We start from the raw sequence: 13,302 nt of genomic DNA, 5'->3' as shown, positions 1-13,302 counted from the left end.
TAGAGGACAGTTCAAACGCATCATATGAAGATTGAACTAGATGCATGCAAAGTTGCCCCAGAGTATTGTGAAGTTGTTGAAACTCTGGAAGTCTATGTTGAGGAAGATATTTGAAGAAATCAGGCATGGTGTTAACCAAATGCTTAAGATAACTCGGATCGCCATGAGTGAGTTTTGATACAGGTGATAACCAAACTTGTCCACAGTCCTGCCCTCTCTTCCAGGCGGGACGGTGGCATAAACCTTGCCAGGGTTGGTTCTTTTTAAAGAAGATTCCACAAGAAGAGATTGGTGGGATAATTGAGACTTGTCAAATCCATTACAGTGAACAATTCGATATCAAGATTCCAACTTTGCTGACACAGCAGGAACGGAATATGGTGTTTCAAGATTTCTCTTGAAAGTTTGAGAAAGCATGCCATTGATGGATAATTTGAGTGAATCTCTAGGAGGATGAGGCATTCCCAGCTCTTCCAGATACTCCTTAGAGTATTTTGAGTCAGATTCTAAAGATATGTTAAGATCTTTACTCATTTTGGAAAGAAACTTGGTAAAGGATACCTGGTCTGAAGAGAAATGACCTCATTGAGGAGGTGATTGAGAACTCCTCAAAGTCCTTCTCATAGCAGGGAATGAAGGTGAAGCCTCTCTGGAGTATTGATACATGATATCTGAGTCCAGAGGCAAAGATGACCCACTTGTGGAATGTGAAGAGAACCTCGCAGAAGAAGAACTCGATTGTCAGTTGCAGAGTGAGTCGTGGCTCGTGGCCAGCGCTGGTTATGGGACGGAAATGGGAATGGATGTTAGGGTGATAGTGCAGTATTTTTGTGGACGTTTTTCTACAAAAGGCCAGTTTTTCGTATGATTCTGGGTAATTCTAGTTAGACAAACATCTGTATTAGTTAAGGACCGCGCCCAAATAGAAGCGTACGGAAAAACAGGTGAATAAAAATCTGAATATAGATGTAGCCAAGGCCAGAAAAACACACTATAGATAAATATTAAGAAAAAGAATAATAATATTCTCTTTATGTACTTTGCTATTGAGCCAGATCATAGAGGAAATTAGGTAAAGCAAAGAGATATTAAGAACTCCATCTTGGTTCCCTGCTGTTCTTTGTCCTCTCTGGTTCTTTGTTCAGCTTCCCGCCTTTAGCCTCGTGGTTCTAATTGATTACAGATGTGCTTAGGCCAGTTAGGAAGAGCATATTAGACTCCATATTCCAAACTGAGATATAACGTGTCTCAAACTGAATTGGATGTAGTTTTGAATGAAAATTATGATTTATTGAATGAATGAAAGCTTGGCCAAGCAAAGAGTGAATGATTGGATTGAAGTGTATGACTGTGTTGCTTTGAAAAAACATATTTTATATATTTTAAACCTGAAGAAACACTAAGGAAAATCCTAAGGCAGCATCTGGAAGTAATTAGAGTCAGCCTCAAGAATAGGAAGAAGGGTGGCATTGGAAGCCCACGCTTCAGGGAGAGGAGAGGGGGATTTGCCCCCCCTTCCTCCAGAGTAAGGTTTCTGTGTAAGGCCATGCAATTTGAATCTGTCAGCTTAGGAAGAGTTTTTTCCTTTACGGCTGAGAATTTCTCAGCACCATGTTAATAATTATAGATTCTCTTGAATGTTATAATGTTAATTCAGAAATCAAAAGTAATTTTCTGAAAACTTTGTATAACTTTTAAACATGGAGGAATGTTTCTTTGTCTAAACTTTAAGACCACCCATAGAAATGTTATTGGTCGTCAAACTTGATGATGTCACTAAACCAAAAGTTATATAATAGAATGTAATGAGATAGAAAAACGAGACCATTGTGAGAAGGCCAGCCTTTGGTCACGATGATGATCTCCCATGAGCGCAACGTAAGCAATTATGCTGTTCTTTTGATCTAATAATGGAAAAATAGAACCAATAATTCAATAAATCTTGGTTATAATTTTAAAACCTTGCGCTGGTGTCATTTTGTATGTATAATTATTTTCAAACCTGAAGCTTTCACAAATGGCGTCAATGACCCTTGCTCAAGAGCCTCACCATTCTCGTCAAAGGAGTATGAGGTCTCAATGAGTCTTGATGCCTGGATAAACAAGACCTATCTCAAGAAGATGACTGAGGTCTTGGTGAATGCCTTGACTGATGATGTGGAATCAAATCACGGTCTCGTGATCAAGATGAATGTCGAGGAGTCCTCGTTCTATGCCTCGAAAAGGGCAACGCGTTATGTGTATAGGAAGGACTGGTAGACAAAGTTCGAAGACAAGATACCAAAAAGGACTCTGCTCCTTGTATAGAGCAACTAGGTTGAGCTCGAGGCATTGCCAAGGACTCGACTCCTTATATAGAGCGACTAGGTTGAGCTTGAGGCACTGCCAAGGACTCGACTCCTTGTATAGTGTGTGCAGACTCCTCTTGAGGCACTGCCAAGGACTCAACCCCTTGTATAGAGCGACTAGGTTGAGCTAGAGGCACTGCCAAGGACTCGACTCCTTGTACAGTGTGTGCAGACTCCTCTCAAGGCACTCTTAAGGACTCGACTCCTTATATAGAGTGACTAGGTTGAGCTCAAGGCACTGCCAAGGACTCCTTGTAATACTGCTGAGTGCTTAGGCTGGACTGCAGGAAGCTGAGTCGAGACAGGAGTGAATTTGGCAAGCATGTTACCAAACTCCTGATGCAGAATAGTCTCTATCATATTCTTCAAAAGCGGCACCGAGTCCACTGGATCTGATACATTTGGTGCGCTATAGTCTCCGAGGAAGACGACCTCGAAGAAAGAGGTCTGGATTTTGAGACATATTTCTTAGACAGCTTTAGAACCACCGGTGCTAAAGGTGGCATATCTGAAGAAGGTGGCTTAGCTACCTTACCTGAAGGAGGCAGTGAGGATAATGGCTCCTCAGGAGCAGATTTAGGTGATTTTCCCGAAGATGAGGATTTTACAAACGAGAAAGGTTTGATTAAGGGCGAGGTTGAAGTGAAAAGCGAAATGCCTGTAGAAGACTTTACTGGGTTCAGAGTAGAGGTTGAGGCCGGGTCTGGAATCGAGGGCAAAGCCTTATCCATACCACCAAAGAGCTTGTCTACCTGAATTTGACAACGTTTCAGGGCTCAAGGCTGAAGGATAGCACAGCGGGTACATGGCTCCAGACAATGGTCAGGTCCTAAACACTGTACATACCACTTGTGTGGGTCAGTGAGGGAGATCGCACGCTGGCCCGCGGGATGAGACCGTGCCGTGACACAAAGAAAAAGAAACTTATGAAAAAAAATTTTTTTTTAAAATATGAAACGCGCAAATAAACACAGCGACCCTGTAAAGAAAAATACATGAGCCGCAGTGAGAGAAGGCACGAGTAGAACTAAGTCTAGCACAGAGCGTTGAAACGAGTGGCTTGTCGGCGGAAAACTGAGAACTGAGGAGATGCTGAAGAGACACGAGCCCTACGTCAGGCGGGAAGGCACTCGTGCATGCGCGGTAGTTGCAATCTTTCTTAAAGTTTTACAAGCAAGTCTGCTTGCAAGGCTGTCCGCTCCGTGGATGATGTCACCCACATATGAGAATATGCTGCCTGCTTGTCCTGGGATAATGACCATTACGGATAGTAAATGATCATCCCAGTAAATATGATGAAAACCAGATAACACTTCACCACAAATTCCAAGATTTGATAATTTCAACAACAATAAATCCAAATTGACAGTATCAAATGCCCCCGAAACATCAAGATAGACCACACAGTAGGAGACATGTTGATCAAGTCCTTCTCCCAAAATTTCCATCACTGATTTAATAGAAGTTCCACACAGACTTACTAAATCCAAATTGGTATGGGTCTAAACATCCTACCAACTGAACACGTTTTTCTGTCTTAAGAAAAGCTTCTTCAATATCTTCTCATAAAATGGTACTACAGAACTTGGACGGTAGCTAGCCATCTGATCCAATTCTAATCCTTTATTGTGTACCTTAGTTTGGTAGATGTTAAGCTTTTATTTTCTCCTTCAATCCTCCTCTCTCCCTTTCTCATGTACCCTATGGAATGCTCATTCCGCCTTCAAAAACAAAACCTGTCCTACATTCATGACCTCTATCTCCTAGTCCCTCCACTTGTTTGGTCTAACTGAAACATGGATTTGTCCTGAGGACTCCACTGCAGCTGCTGCCCTCTCCCATGGTGGCTACCACTTCTCCCATACACCTCGTCCTACTGGTCGAAGCAGAGGTTTTGAACTTCTTCTCTCCTTCTTGCAAATTCTAACCTCTTCTCCCTCTATCCCACAGCCTTTCCTCATTTGAAGTTCACTCCGTCTGCCTATTCATTCCTTTACCTCTATGGATAGCGGTAATTTATCGTCCCCCCCCCAACAAGTCCTCTGCCTCCTTTCTCACTGAATTACCCATCAGTGAACTATACTGGTCTGGAGAGATGCTAAAGAAGGCCAATTTAAACAAAATCCAACAGCCCTATACTATCCAGGGAAGACTGCACAGGCTTACCACCTCCACCTGCTGGAGATTGAGAGCAGACTGATTGTACTTGGGACTGCACAGCTCAATTATACTACAGCCAAAACGTTTGTGTCTCAGTCTCCAGCTGAGGGTCATGGTGACCTATTACCCATTAGTTGCTGTGCCGGTCTGGAGAGATGATGAAGAATGCAACATTTGAGGGAAGGGTTTAAATGAACCGAGGGCTGGAAACCCCCCTCCCCCCAAAAATACCCCTTTTATTTAAAATCTTACTTGCATAATATTACAAAAAAGGTATTTCATGTCAAACATACCTTCTCTAGTTTATATTAGTTTGGTCCTTTATAGAAATTATATTCACTGTGTGTCATACTGAAGTTCTTTACCTTTGAGTCCTTCAGTAAGGTCTGTGAATCCAGCTTGTCCCAGTGCCCACATTACAGTCAAGCATTTTATTGGCCTGCTTTGCTGAGATCTTAGCAGCTCCAGATACTGCAAATGAATATTAATATGCAATACACATGAATGGACAAAACCAAAATAAAAATGATTGTTACACACCTATGAATGTTAGATAACATTAAGTTAGATAATATTAAGTCTCACTGATGGGTGTTATGACTGATGTCACATAACCCAGTATAGCTTGTATTTGTAGTTTGTCCATGTAACCAGGGCCAGCTTAACCAATGGACAATGTGAGACTCTAGCACAAGGTTCTGATGCTAAAGGGCACCTAACATCCAGGGCCATGATGCCACCAGTCCATAAGTTAGGTTACCCTGCTGGCTTGAACACTTCTCCCCTCTTCCCTCTTCTGATGCTGTTGCCCTGTACTGGCAGGGTTAGGCTTCATAAGCCAGCTGCCATGAGGGAGGCCAGTGTCAGAGGAGGGAAGTGCAGCATTTTCCTCCTCTGACACCGGCCTATGAAGCAGTGGGACAGTAGCATCGGAGGAGGAAGGTGGGAACTGGCTGGGGGACCATAATCTTTTCAGCTAGCCCTGAGTGTAATCTAAGTTCACCAAGTTTGGGCTTGGGAAAGTAGTCTGTTGGGAACCATGGGAAGTGTTGTTGTAAGTCATCAGATTACGGTATAGAAGAAACATAGGCAACTGTCTCTTTTGATAGGTACCTGAATGTAGTCTGCCTTGGCTTTCCCAGTGGCTGTAGCAGCAAGCTGAAAGTGAAATGAGTGTATGCCCCACTTGCTTTTTAACTGATGGACCCTACAGAATGCCCCTGCTTCTCACATTTTCACGGTAATAGGAAACCCAAGCACGTGGAAGTCCCAGATGTAAGGTAAGGAGAGGGGAAGCAAGGAAATATGGGCAGTAACAATGGTGGTGTGGTGAGTAAGGAAGTATCATCCACCTTCTCCCCCACCAACATATAGCAACTTGAAATATAAACCTGGCTCCAGTCAAGAGCAAGGCGAGATTACTTTTAAAGTTTATTTATAGATATAAATAAATTTGCTTGGAGGCTGGAAGTGGTCCTCTGTAAATGGAGTGCAATGTGTGCACGTGTTATGTTTATATGTACCTAGCTAACTAAGGACAGAGACATGGTGGATGCAACGAAAAAGCTGTTGTAGGAGCAAATATGCCATGCAGGTCACAAGAACTGATAAGCTGTGGTACTACTGTGCTATGGGAATCAAAAAGACCTACAGCGTGATAGGAGCATGTGAGATAAAAAGACTGAGTGTGAAGAAAAGAGAAAGAAATAAGCACCTTGAGGGTGGAAAAAAGGGACAGAGAGGGCTTGGGAGGTGCAAAAGCATACTTTGGGGGAGGGGCAAGGAAATTTGTATGCACCTGGACAGGGGGAAAAGAAAGGGAGCAAGAGGGTAAGCTGACGGGGGATTGGAAGGAGAGAGTGTTCAGATGGGATAGAAAAGAACTAGGTCAGACTAGGTGAGAGGGACGAATAATGAAGCCGCTGCATGCGTCTTGCTGGTTTCAGCTAAGCTTCAAATATTTGTTTTCATGTCACTTACTTTGCCCACATTCATGGTTGCAATTTTTGGTCTTTCGAGCAGCACAGCCTGTATACATATCCTATACCCATGTAGAGATTCTCCTGCAATATAAGTTATGGAAAATATTTGCTTCAATTAAATTTTAAAATATACATACACAAATCAAAACATAATAGCCAGATTTTAACTATGTACAATTATATCAAAACTCAAAATCTTAATTTTTTTTTAATGTACTTATCCTGGTAAACTCTTTTCCAGTAGATAGGTGAGACATTCTAGACAGATGGGTTGTGTCCCCATGGCCACATGCCATCTACAGAAGGAATCCACTCCGGACTTTTTCTCTGTGCCTCTGCTGTACTTCACTGGGCTCCTTAGCTCCACATACAGTTAGTACCCTAGCACCGAGAGCCACTAAATAAAAATGAAGTAGACACACCTATGGCAATCAAGTTCAACAACAACCATTCTGCTCAAGAAGTAGCATTAGAACATCAACTGCAAACAGCCAACAAGGGCCTCAAATGAGATTAGAAACTACTCCTATAGAAAAAGATAACATATATCCGCCTTGAACTGCAAGGTAATGGCAGATTAGAAATACCTAATGTAATGTAATATACAGTATTCTTCCCAGCTCCCAAGTGCTGATAGGCATCCAAGAAACAACTTGGAAAAGCACAAACAGACTACAGTAGGCAGGCGCAGGAAATACAGGTGGGAGTCTAGAATGTCTCAACTATCTACCTGAAGAGAGCTTACCAGGTTAAGTACATGATCTCTTTTTCCAGTGCAGTAGGTGAGACATTCTAGACAAGTGGGACATACAAAAGCAGTCCCCAAAAAGCTAGGGTGGTCTTGCTGCACCAGCTCGTAAGGCCGAGGACCCAAAGGCAGAGTCTGTCTTGCCATCACATCCACTCTGTAAAACAGGACCATGTTGCTGCCCTGCAGATCTCCTCAGGGGAGACAGCTCTAGCTTCAGCATACTCCCGGTAGAATGCACCTTGACGGAAACGGGAGACTGTTTCCCCAGAAATAATATAGGCTGATGAAATGGCCCTAAAGATCCATCTGGAAATTGTGGCCTTGGAAGCAGGAGTGCCCCTCCCAATAGAATGAATCAGCACAAGCAGAGGGTCAGAGAGACAAAAGTTGTTAGTGACCTCCAGGTAGCGAAGAACAACTCTGCGCACATTAAGTTTCTTCAAAGGGCGATTTTGTATCCTGGAACCAGTAGGCTGAAAAACAGGCAAACACTTCCTGATTAACATGAAAATCTAAAACTACCTTCGGAAGGAAGAAGTAACCATATGCAGAGAAATCCCAGTATTCGAGATATGGAGGAACAGTTCCCTACAAGAAAGGGCCTGGAGTTCCAACGCATGTTGCAGGAAGGTAATAGTGACCAGAGTGTCAAGTCCAAAAGGGACAAACACTTTTCCAAATCTCAGCGCTCAAATGCAAACTATACAGTCACTTCTGAACAGGATCTTCAGAAAACCACCCAAGCAATAACTCAGCGTGGCAGCACTCCTCATTGATCCTTCTACTGTATGTGACCCATTATTAACCTAATATTTCTTTTTACTTTTTCATCTTCATAAACTTAGCTTTTATGTACTTTCATGTGCACATCCACTGGAGGCTGGAAGTAGAGCACATGAAAGCACATAAAAGCTAAGTTTATGAAGATGAAAAAGTAAAAAGAAGGAAACGCTCTGTTGTTCCTTCTAAGGAGAAATGGTTACTTAAGTGTAATAAATTGGCCCAGATGGAACGTCTGGCAGCTAAACATTTAGGATTTTTTGAACAAGAGCATATTTGGCATAAAATATTTCAGTGCCTTTGATAATTCCGGGGGTGGGGGATGGGAGGTGAGGTATTTGGTGGGTCCTCTGAAGAAACCAAAGGGTTCATCCCATGGGGTATACATGTGAACAGGGTGGGGAGGTGGGTGGGGGTTTTGTTGATAGATCTGTGGATTTGGTGAGGGGGGTAGGGATTGGTGTTTTATATAGTGGTTTTGGTTTGGTTTTCAGTTGTAAAGTCGGAGGGATTCACCAGTTTCTACTTTGTATGATGTTATCTTGTGCCTACTTAGAAGTATTTGTAGGCAGAGACTGGCCTTGTTATTTTTCTTGTGATGCTTTCTTAGTGCTTTGCATTGTAACTATGCTTGCTGTTATTATATATAAAATTTCTAATAAACATTTTTTTAAAAAAAGAAGAAAAAGTAAAAAGAAATATTAGGTTAATAATGGGCTTTAATAGAAGTAACTGAGCAATTGAACATATAACTTTTCCACATAGTCCCCATGCAAGATGACACATTTGTATCGTTCAACTAGCTTCTGCATTCCTGCAGAGAAGTTTTTCAGTTGCTCCCGAAGCCAAATGAGCAGATTCCTTTATTTCATCCTTTGCTCTCTGGGTCACAGTGATGCACCATGTCTCATCGCCGGTGATAATTCTCTCCAGAATACTCGGTGGTTCTTTATACTGTCTATAGGAACTGGGTCTTAACTTCTACACACTGTTGCTTGTATAGATCAGTAAGCTGTTTGGGAACCTATCGTGTGCAGACTTTCCTGTATTCCAAGTCATCATGCATTAAGGCAAATGCTGCTCCATAGCTGATATCCAAATAAGCAGCCAATTGAGACACCGTTATCCATCAGTCTTCTCTACTCAAGGAGGCGACCAGAATGATCTTCATCAGTTACACCTGTTCTTCCCACTTTAAACCTTTTTACTCACTCATAAACCTTTCATTGATTTATGGTGTTACATCCATACATCCAAATTTTTATAGGTTTCACTCCCCTCTGCCCAAAGAAAGCACACTACTGCATGCTGTTCTTCGATGGTGCAATCTTGCAATGGAGTGCCCATGTTTCTGACATCGTGGTTTTTACAACAATTAAAGGCCAAGCTATGCACTGTGTGTGGACAAACTATCCAACAGGCAATGTCCAAGTATATGATGCTTTTTGCTAGCTCTATTTCGGTTATCGTGTAATTTAACTGCTGCCATTAATTTTTTATTCACCCTTGTTTTAATGTATTATTTTTATTTGTCTTACACTTCTCCCTCCGTATTTGTTGTGATAAGGGATTAACAGAATCGCAAATAAAGAAAAACTGCAAATAACTTTTTCATATATTATTTGCTGTTTTCTATTAAAAACCATCGTGAATATAGTGAAACCACAAATAACATGGTGGGAGACCGGGTATGTTCCTGAAGGAGAGGCAAAACACGGTGAAAAAAGTGCTGGGATTCAGCCCAAGCCATCCTGCCGAAGAACCCCAACCTTCCCCGACACGATTGGGGCAGGAGGGAGCCCAAGCCCTCCTGCGCCGGCAACTCCCCTATCCCCACTAAAATACGGGCAGCCCCCCCACGTCTGGCACCCATGTGCCTTAAGCTCCTCCTGTGGGCGGGGCCTAAGGCAACTGGACCAAGTCCGGTTGGCCCAGGCGCCCAAGGCCCCTCCTGTGGGCGGGGATTGAGGTGCCTGGGCCAATCGGGCCTGCCATTCTGAGGATGGCGGGCCAGCTGGAAGGACGGGCTTGGGACCCATCCATCCGACCAACGTTCTTAAGGTACGTGGTGGGGTCACGGATGGGTCTCACGGGTTGGCGGGTGTTCGGGGGGGGGGGGGGTGCTGCGTCGGGGCAGGAGGGCCTGGGATCCCTCCTGCCTGTATTTTAGTGGGGGTGGGGGGTAGGTAGGTCGCCAGGGCAGGAGGGCTTGGGCTCCCTCCTGCCCCGATCGTTGCTGGGGGGGAGGAGGGGGGTGGATCACGGCAGGACAGATTGGCTTTCTCTCTTGCCTCAACAGCGATAGCCCCCCCCCCCCCGAATGCGGCACTTCGGGGTGAGGATCGTGGCAGGATCCTCACCCCGAAGTGCCGCAGTTCTGGGGGTGGGCAATTGCTATCGTGGTAGGGCAGATGAGCCATATCTCTTGCTGCGATCGTTGCTGGGTGGGGGTAGGTAGGTTGCCGGGGACGTTGAGCTAATCGCGGCCGCCGCTATCAACTCAGCGGCCCCTTTTTCAGCACTTATACCTGTTTTGACTTGGTCTAAGTCAAAATGTATAAGTGCCGACTAGGCAACCTGTTAAAAGGTTTGGTTATATTTGTTGTACGACTAAGTGTAGGTTGGCCTACCTCCCGTTATTTCCCCTCCACTAAAAACGCCTCTTTTCGCACTATGCGTTTAGAGCAAGGGTAGGGAACTCCGGTCTTCAAGAGCCGTATTCCAGTCGGGTTTTCAGGATTTCTCCAATGAATATGCATTGAAAGCAGTGCATGCAAATAGATCGCATGCATATTCATTGGGGAAATCCTGAAAACCTGACTGGAATACGGCTCTCGAGGACCGGAGTTCCCTACCTCTGGTTTAGAGGCATGGGAAAGGCCTAAGCTAGTTTTAGATATGTCTAAAACCAGCTTTGGTTAGGGGTGCTTGGACTATCAGGCTTTTTGATTGTCCAAGTATCTATTTAGGCCACTTTTTAGACTTTTTTGTGGGTTTTTTTTATTTTTTTAATTATAAGCCCCATAGGCTCAATTTCATCCATAAGCTCTCAATGTAGTGTTTTTGATGCGATTTATTCAATTGGATTATGTGTTCTAATGGTCATATCATGTATGCAGGTATTACACTGCCATGCCTTATTCAGATTATGTTTATATGATACTTATTCATTTTGAGTGTATATGTTTAATTTTTACATACTTGCGAGTAATTTTGCTTAGCAGCACTCAGGATTAGGCTATGCAAGACATTTATCTTGCTAATTTTGTTTGATATTTTTAATGTAAATTAGTTCTACTTTGTGTATTAATTTCATATCCTCATGTTTTACTCAGGATGGTTTTTAATGCGGGTTTTTCATGATTTTCAATGTTTTACCATGGTTAGGTCAAACATGAGATTGTTACTTAAAGATATGTATGAGCTCGAGTATATATTGCCATTCAGTATGCTTTGTCACATATCTTAACTTTTTTTTTTTTTTTTGGTTATTGTTTTTATATTTAGGGCTCCTTTTATGAAGGCGCGCTACCGGGGTTAGCGTGTCAGACATTTCATCACACGCTAACCCCTGCGGCAGCCTAAAATCCTAACGCCTCATCAATGAAGGCGTTGGGTACTAGTGTAGAAGGCGGTTTAACGCGCGGTATTCTGCGCGTTAAACCGCTACCGCGCCTTTGTAAAAGGACCCCTTAGTCTCTTCACTGCCACATCACATTTTTCATCTTTTATTATCACGAGTATTTTCAATTCATCCAAGGCTAGAATCCACTTCTATTACTGCATTATACTGCCGCTTTTCTCAGTACTATAGTTTTCTCAGCTGCTCCCTGATGTCACTTTACATCACTGCTTGCGCCTACGTTGTGCTCATATCCAGCATTACAGCTTAGCGTTCACTTTTCAGGAGTATACACAGGCACCCAAGCAGTTCTATAGACCTTATTTAACTTTCTTCAACAAGATATTTTGTTTAAAATACAGGATCCTAACTTTTAACACAGCGTATCCGCAATCACGTGGTCCTCATAGCTACAGCAGGCCCTCATTTGCACATTAGCTTTCCCAACAAAGTTCAAATAATGTAGTTTAACTTTTTATTGATTTTTGGGAGCAAGCCTTCTATATTTCCTAGTTTTGTCTTCGGTGTATGTTCATTATTTTTCAGATATTTAAGACAGTTCTTATATTCGCAGGTTTTTTAAAAAATATATTTGCAAGTTTTTAGTTTGGTTCTTTTTAGTCTCAACATTTAACTTCACATAGTCCTCATTTTGTATCTTGACGCTACCAGCTGTTCTTTTAGATCTTGAAATTATTAGCAGCCTTCCATTTTTGTTTTCTCACATTTTTACATTATTTGCATTTACCTGTTTTTGTCACTGCATCCTCTGTGGTTTTCATATATTCCAGATTTATATGTCTTATGGCCAAAGGGCAGTACTATTTTTATCCAGGGACAAGCAGGCAGCATATTCTCAACAGTGGGTAACGTCACCGACGGAGCCCCTCAGTGGACAGCCTCGAAAGCAAACTTGCTTGAAGATCTTTGTAAGAGCTTCCGAGTGCTGCACTTCGCATGCGCGAGTGCCTTCCCGCCCGAGTTAGGGCTCGCGTCTCTTGTGAGGAACCTCAGTTCAACGTTTTCTGCGGAGCCCAGAAGTCCTCTTCTTTCAGCTCTGCAGCCTTCGTTGCCTTCTCTCACCACGGCTTTTATTTTATCAGTCGCTGTGCTCGCTTTTCATTGTTATTTTCTTTCTTATATAATATTTTTTTTTTTAAAAAAGCCACTTATTTTTTTCTTTTTCTTCCGGCAGCGGCCTTATGGCCTAGGCCTGGCCGCTTACCTCGATCGGTACGTCGGGCTTCGTTTTTTCTATGTCCTGGCCTCTAACCAGGTTCAAAAAGTGTAGCCAGTGCAACAAGACCCTTTCAATCACCGATCCTCATAGTCAGTGTATTGTTTGTCTGGGTCCCGAATATTGTTCAGACGCTTGTTTGCAATGTGCTACCCTCCAACCTCGGATCCTTCGTCAGCGCTGTGCCAAGCTCCTTCAACTTTTTGGCACGATGGACCAGCTGACTGACAAGGTCTCGACTTCAGCTTCGGGGACGGCCTCGACCTCAACTCCAGCTTCTGCCTCCACCAAGGCCTTGACCTCGACTCCTTCGGCCTCGAAGGCCTCAGCGGCAGCTCCTCTGAAGATCGACGGGTAAGTCTCCTGTCTCTCCTTCAGGTACTACTCCTAAGAAGCCTCCAGAGTCACAGGCATCCCAGGCC

General features: G+C 43.3%; 1 protein-coding gene across 3 annotated transcripts in view; it reads right to left on the bottom strand.

Moving 5' to 3' along the window:
* Positions 1–13,302, bottom strand: part of TMEM214 (transmembrane protein 214) — a 268,669-nt gene that overhangs the window by 161,249 nt on the left and 94,118 nt on the right. For all 3 annotated transcript variants that reach the window (XM_033938430.1, XM_033938429.1, XM_033938428.1), the window contains exons 5-6: positions 6,489–6,571; positions 4,874–4,979 (exon numbers count right to left, since the gene is read on the bottom strand). In XM_033938430.1, coding sequence (XP_033794321.1) covers positions 4,874–4,979; positions 6,489–6,571 — 189 coding nt within the window. The remainder of the gene's footprint in view (positions 1–4,873; positions 4,980–6,488; positions 6,572–13,302) is intronic.

This window comes from Geotrypetes seraphini, chromosome 3, assembly GCF_902459505.1.
Source record: "Geotrypetes seraphini chromosome 3, aGeoSer1.1, whole genome shotgun sequence".
NCBI classification, from domain to species: Eukaryota; Metazoa; Chordata; class Amphibia; order Gymnophiona; family Dermophiidae; genus Geotrypetes; species Geotrypetes seraphini.
This window is presented reverse-complemented; position numbering and strand designations above follow the sequence as displayed.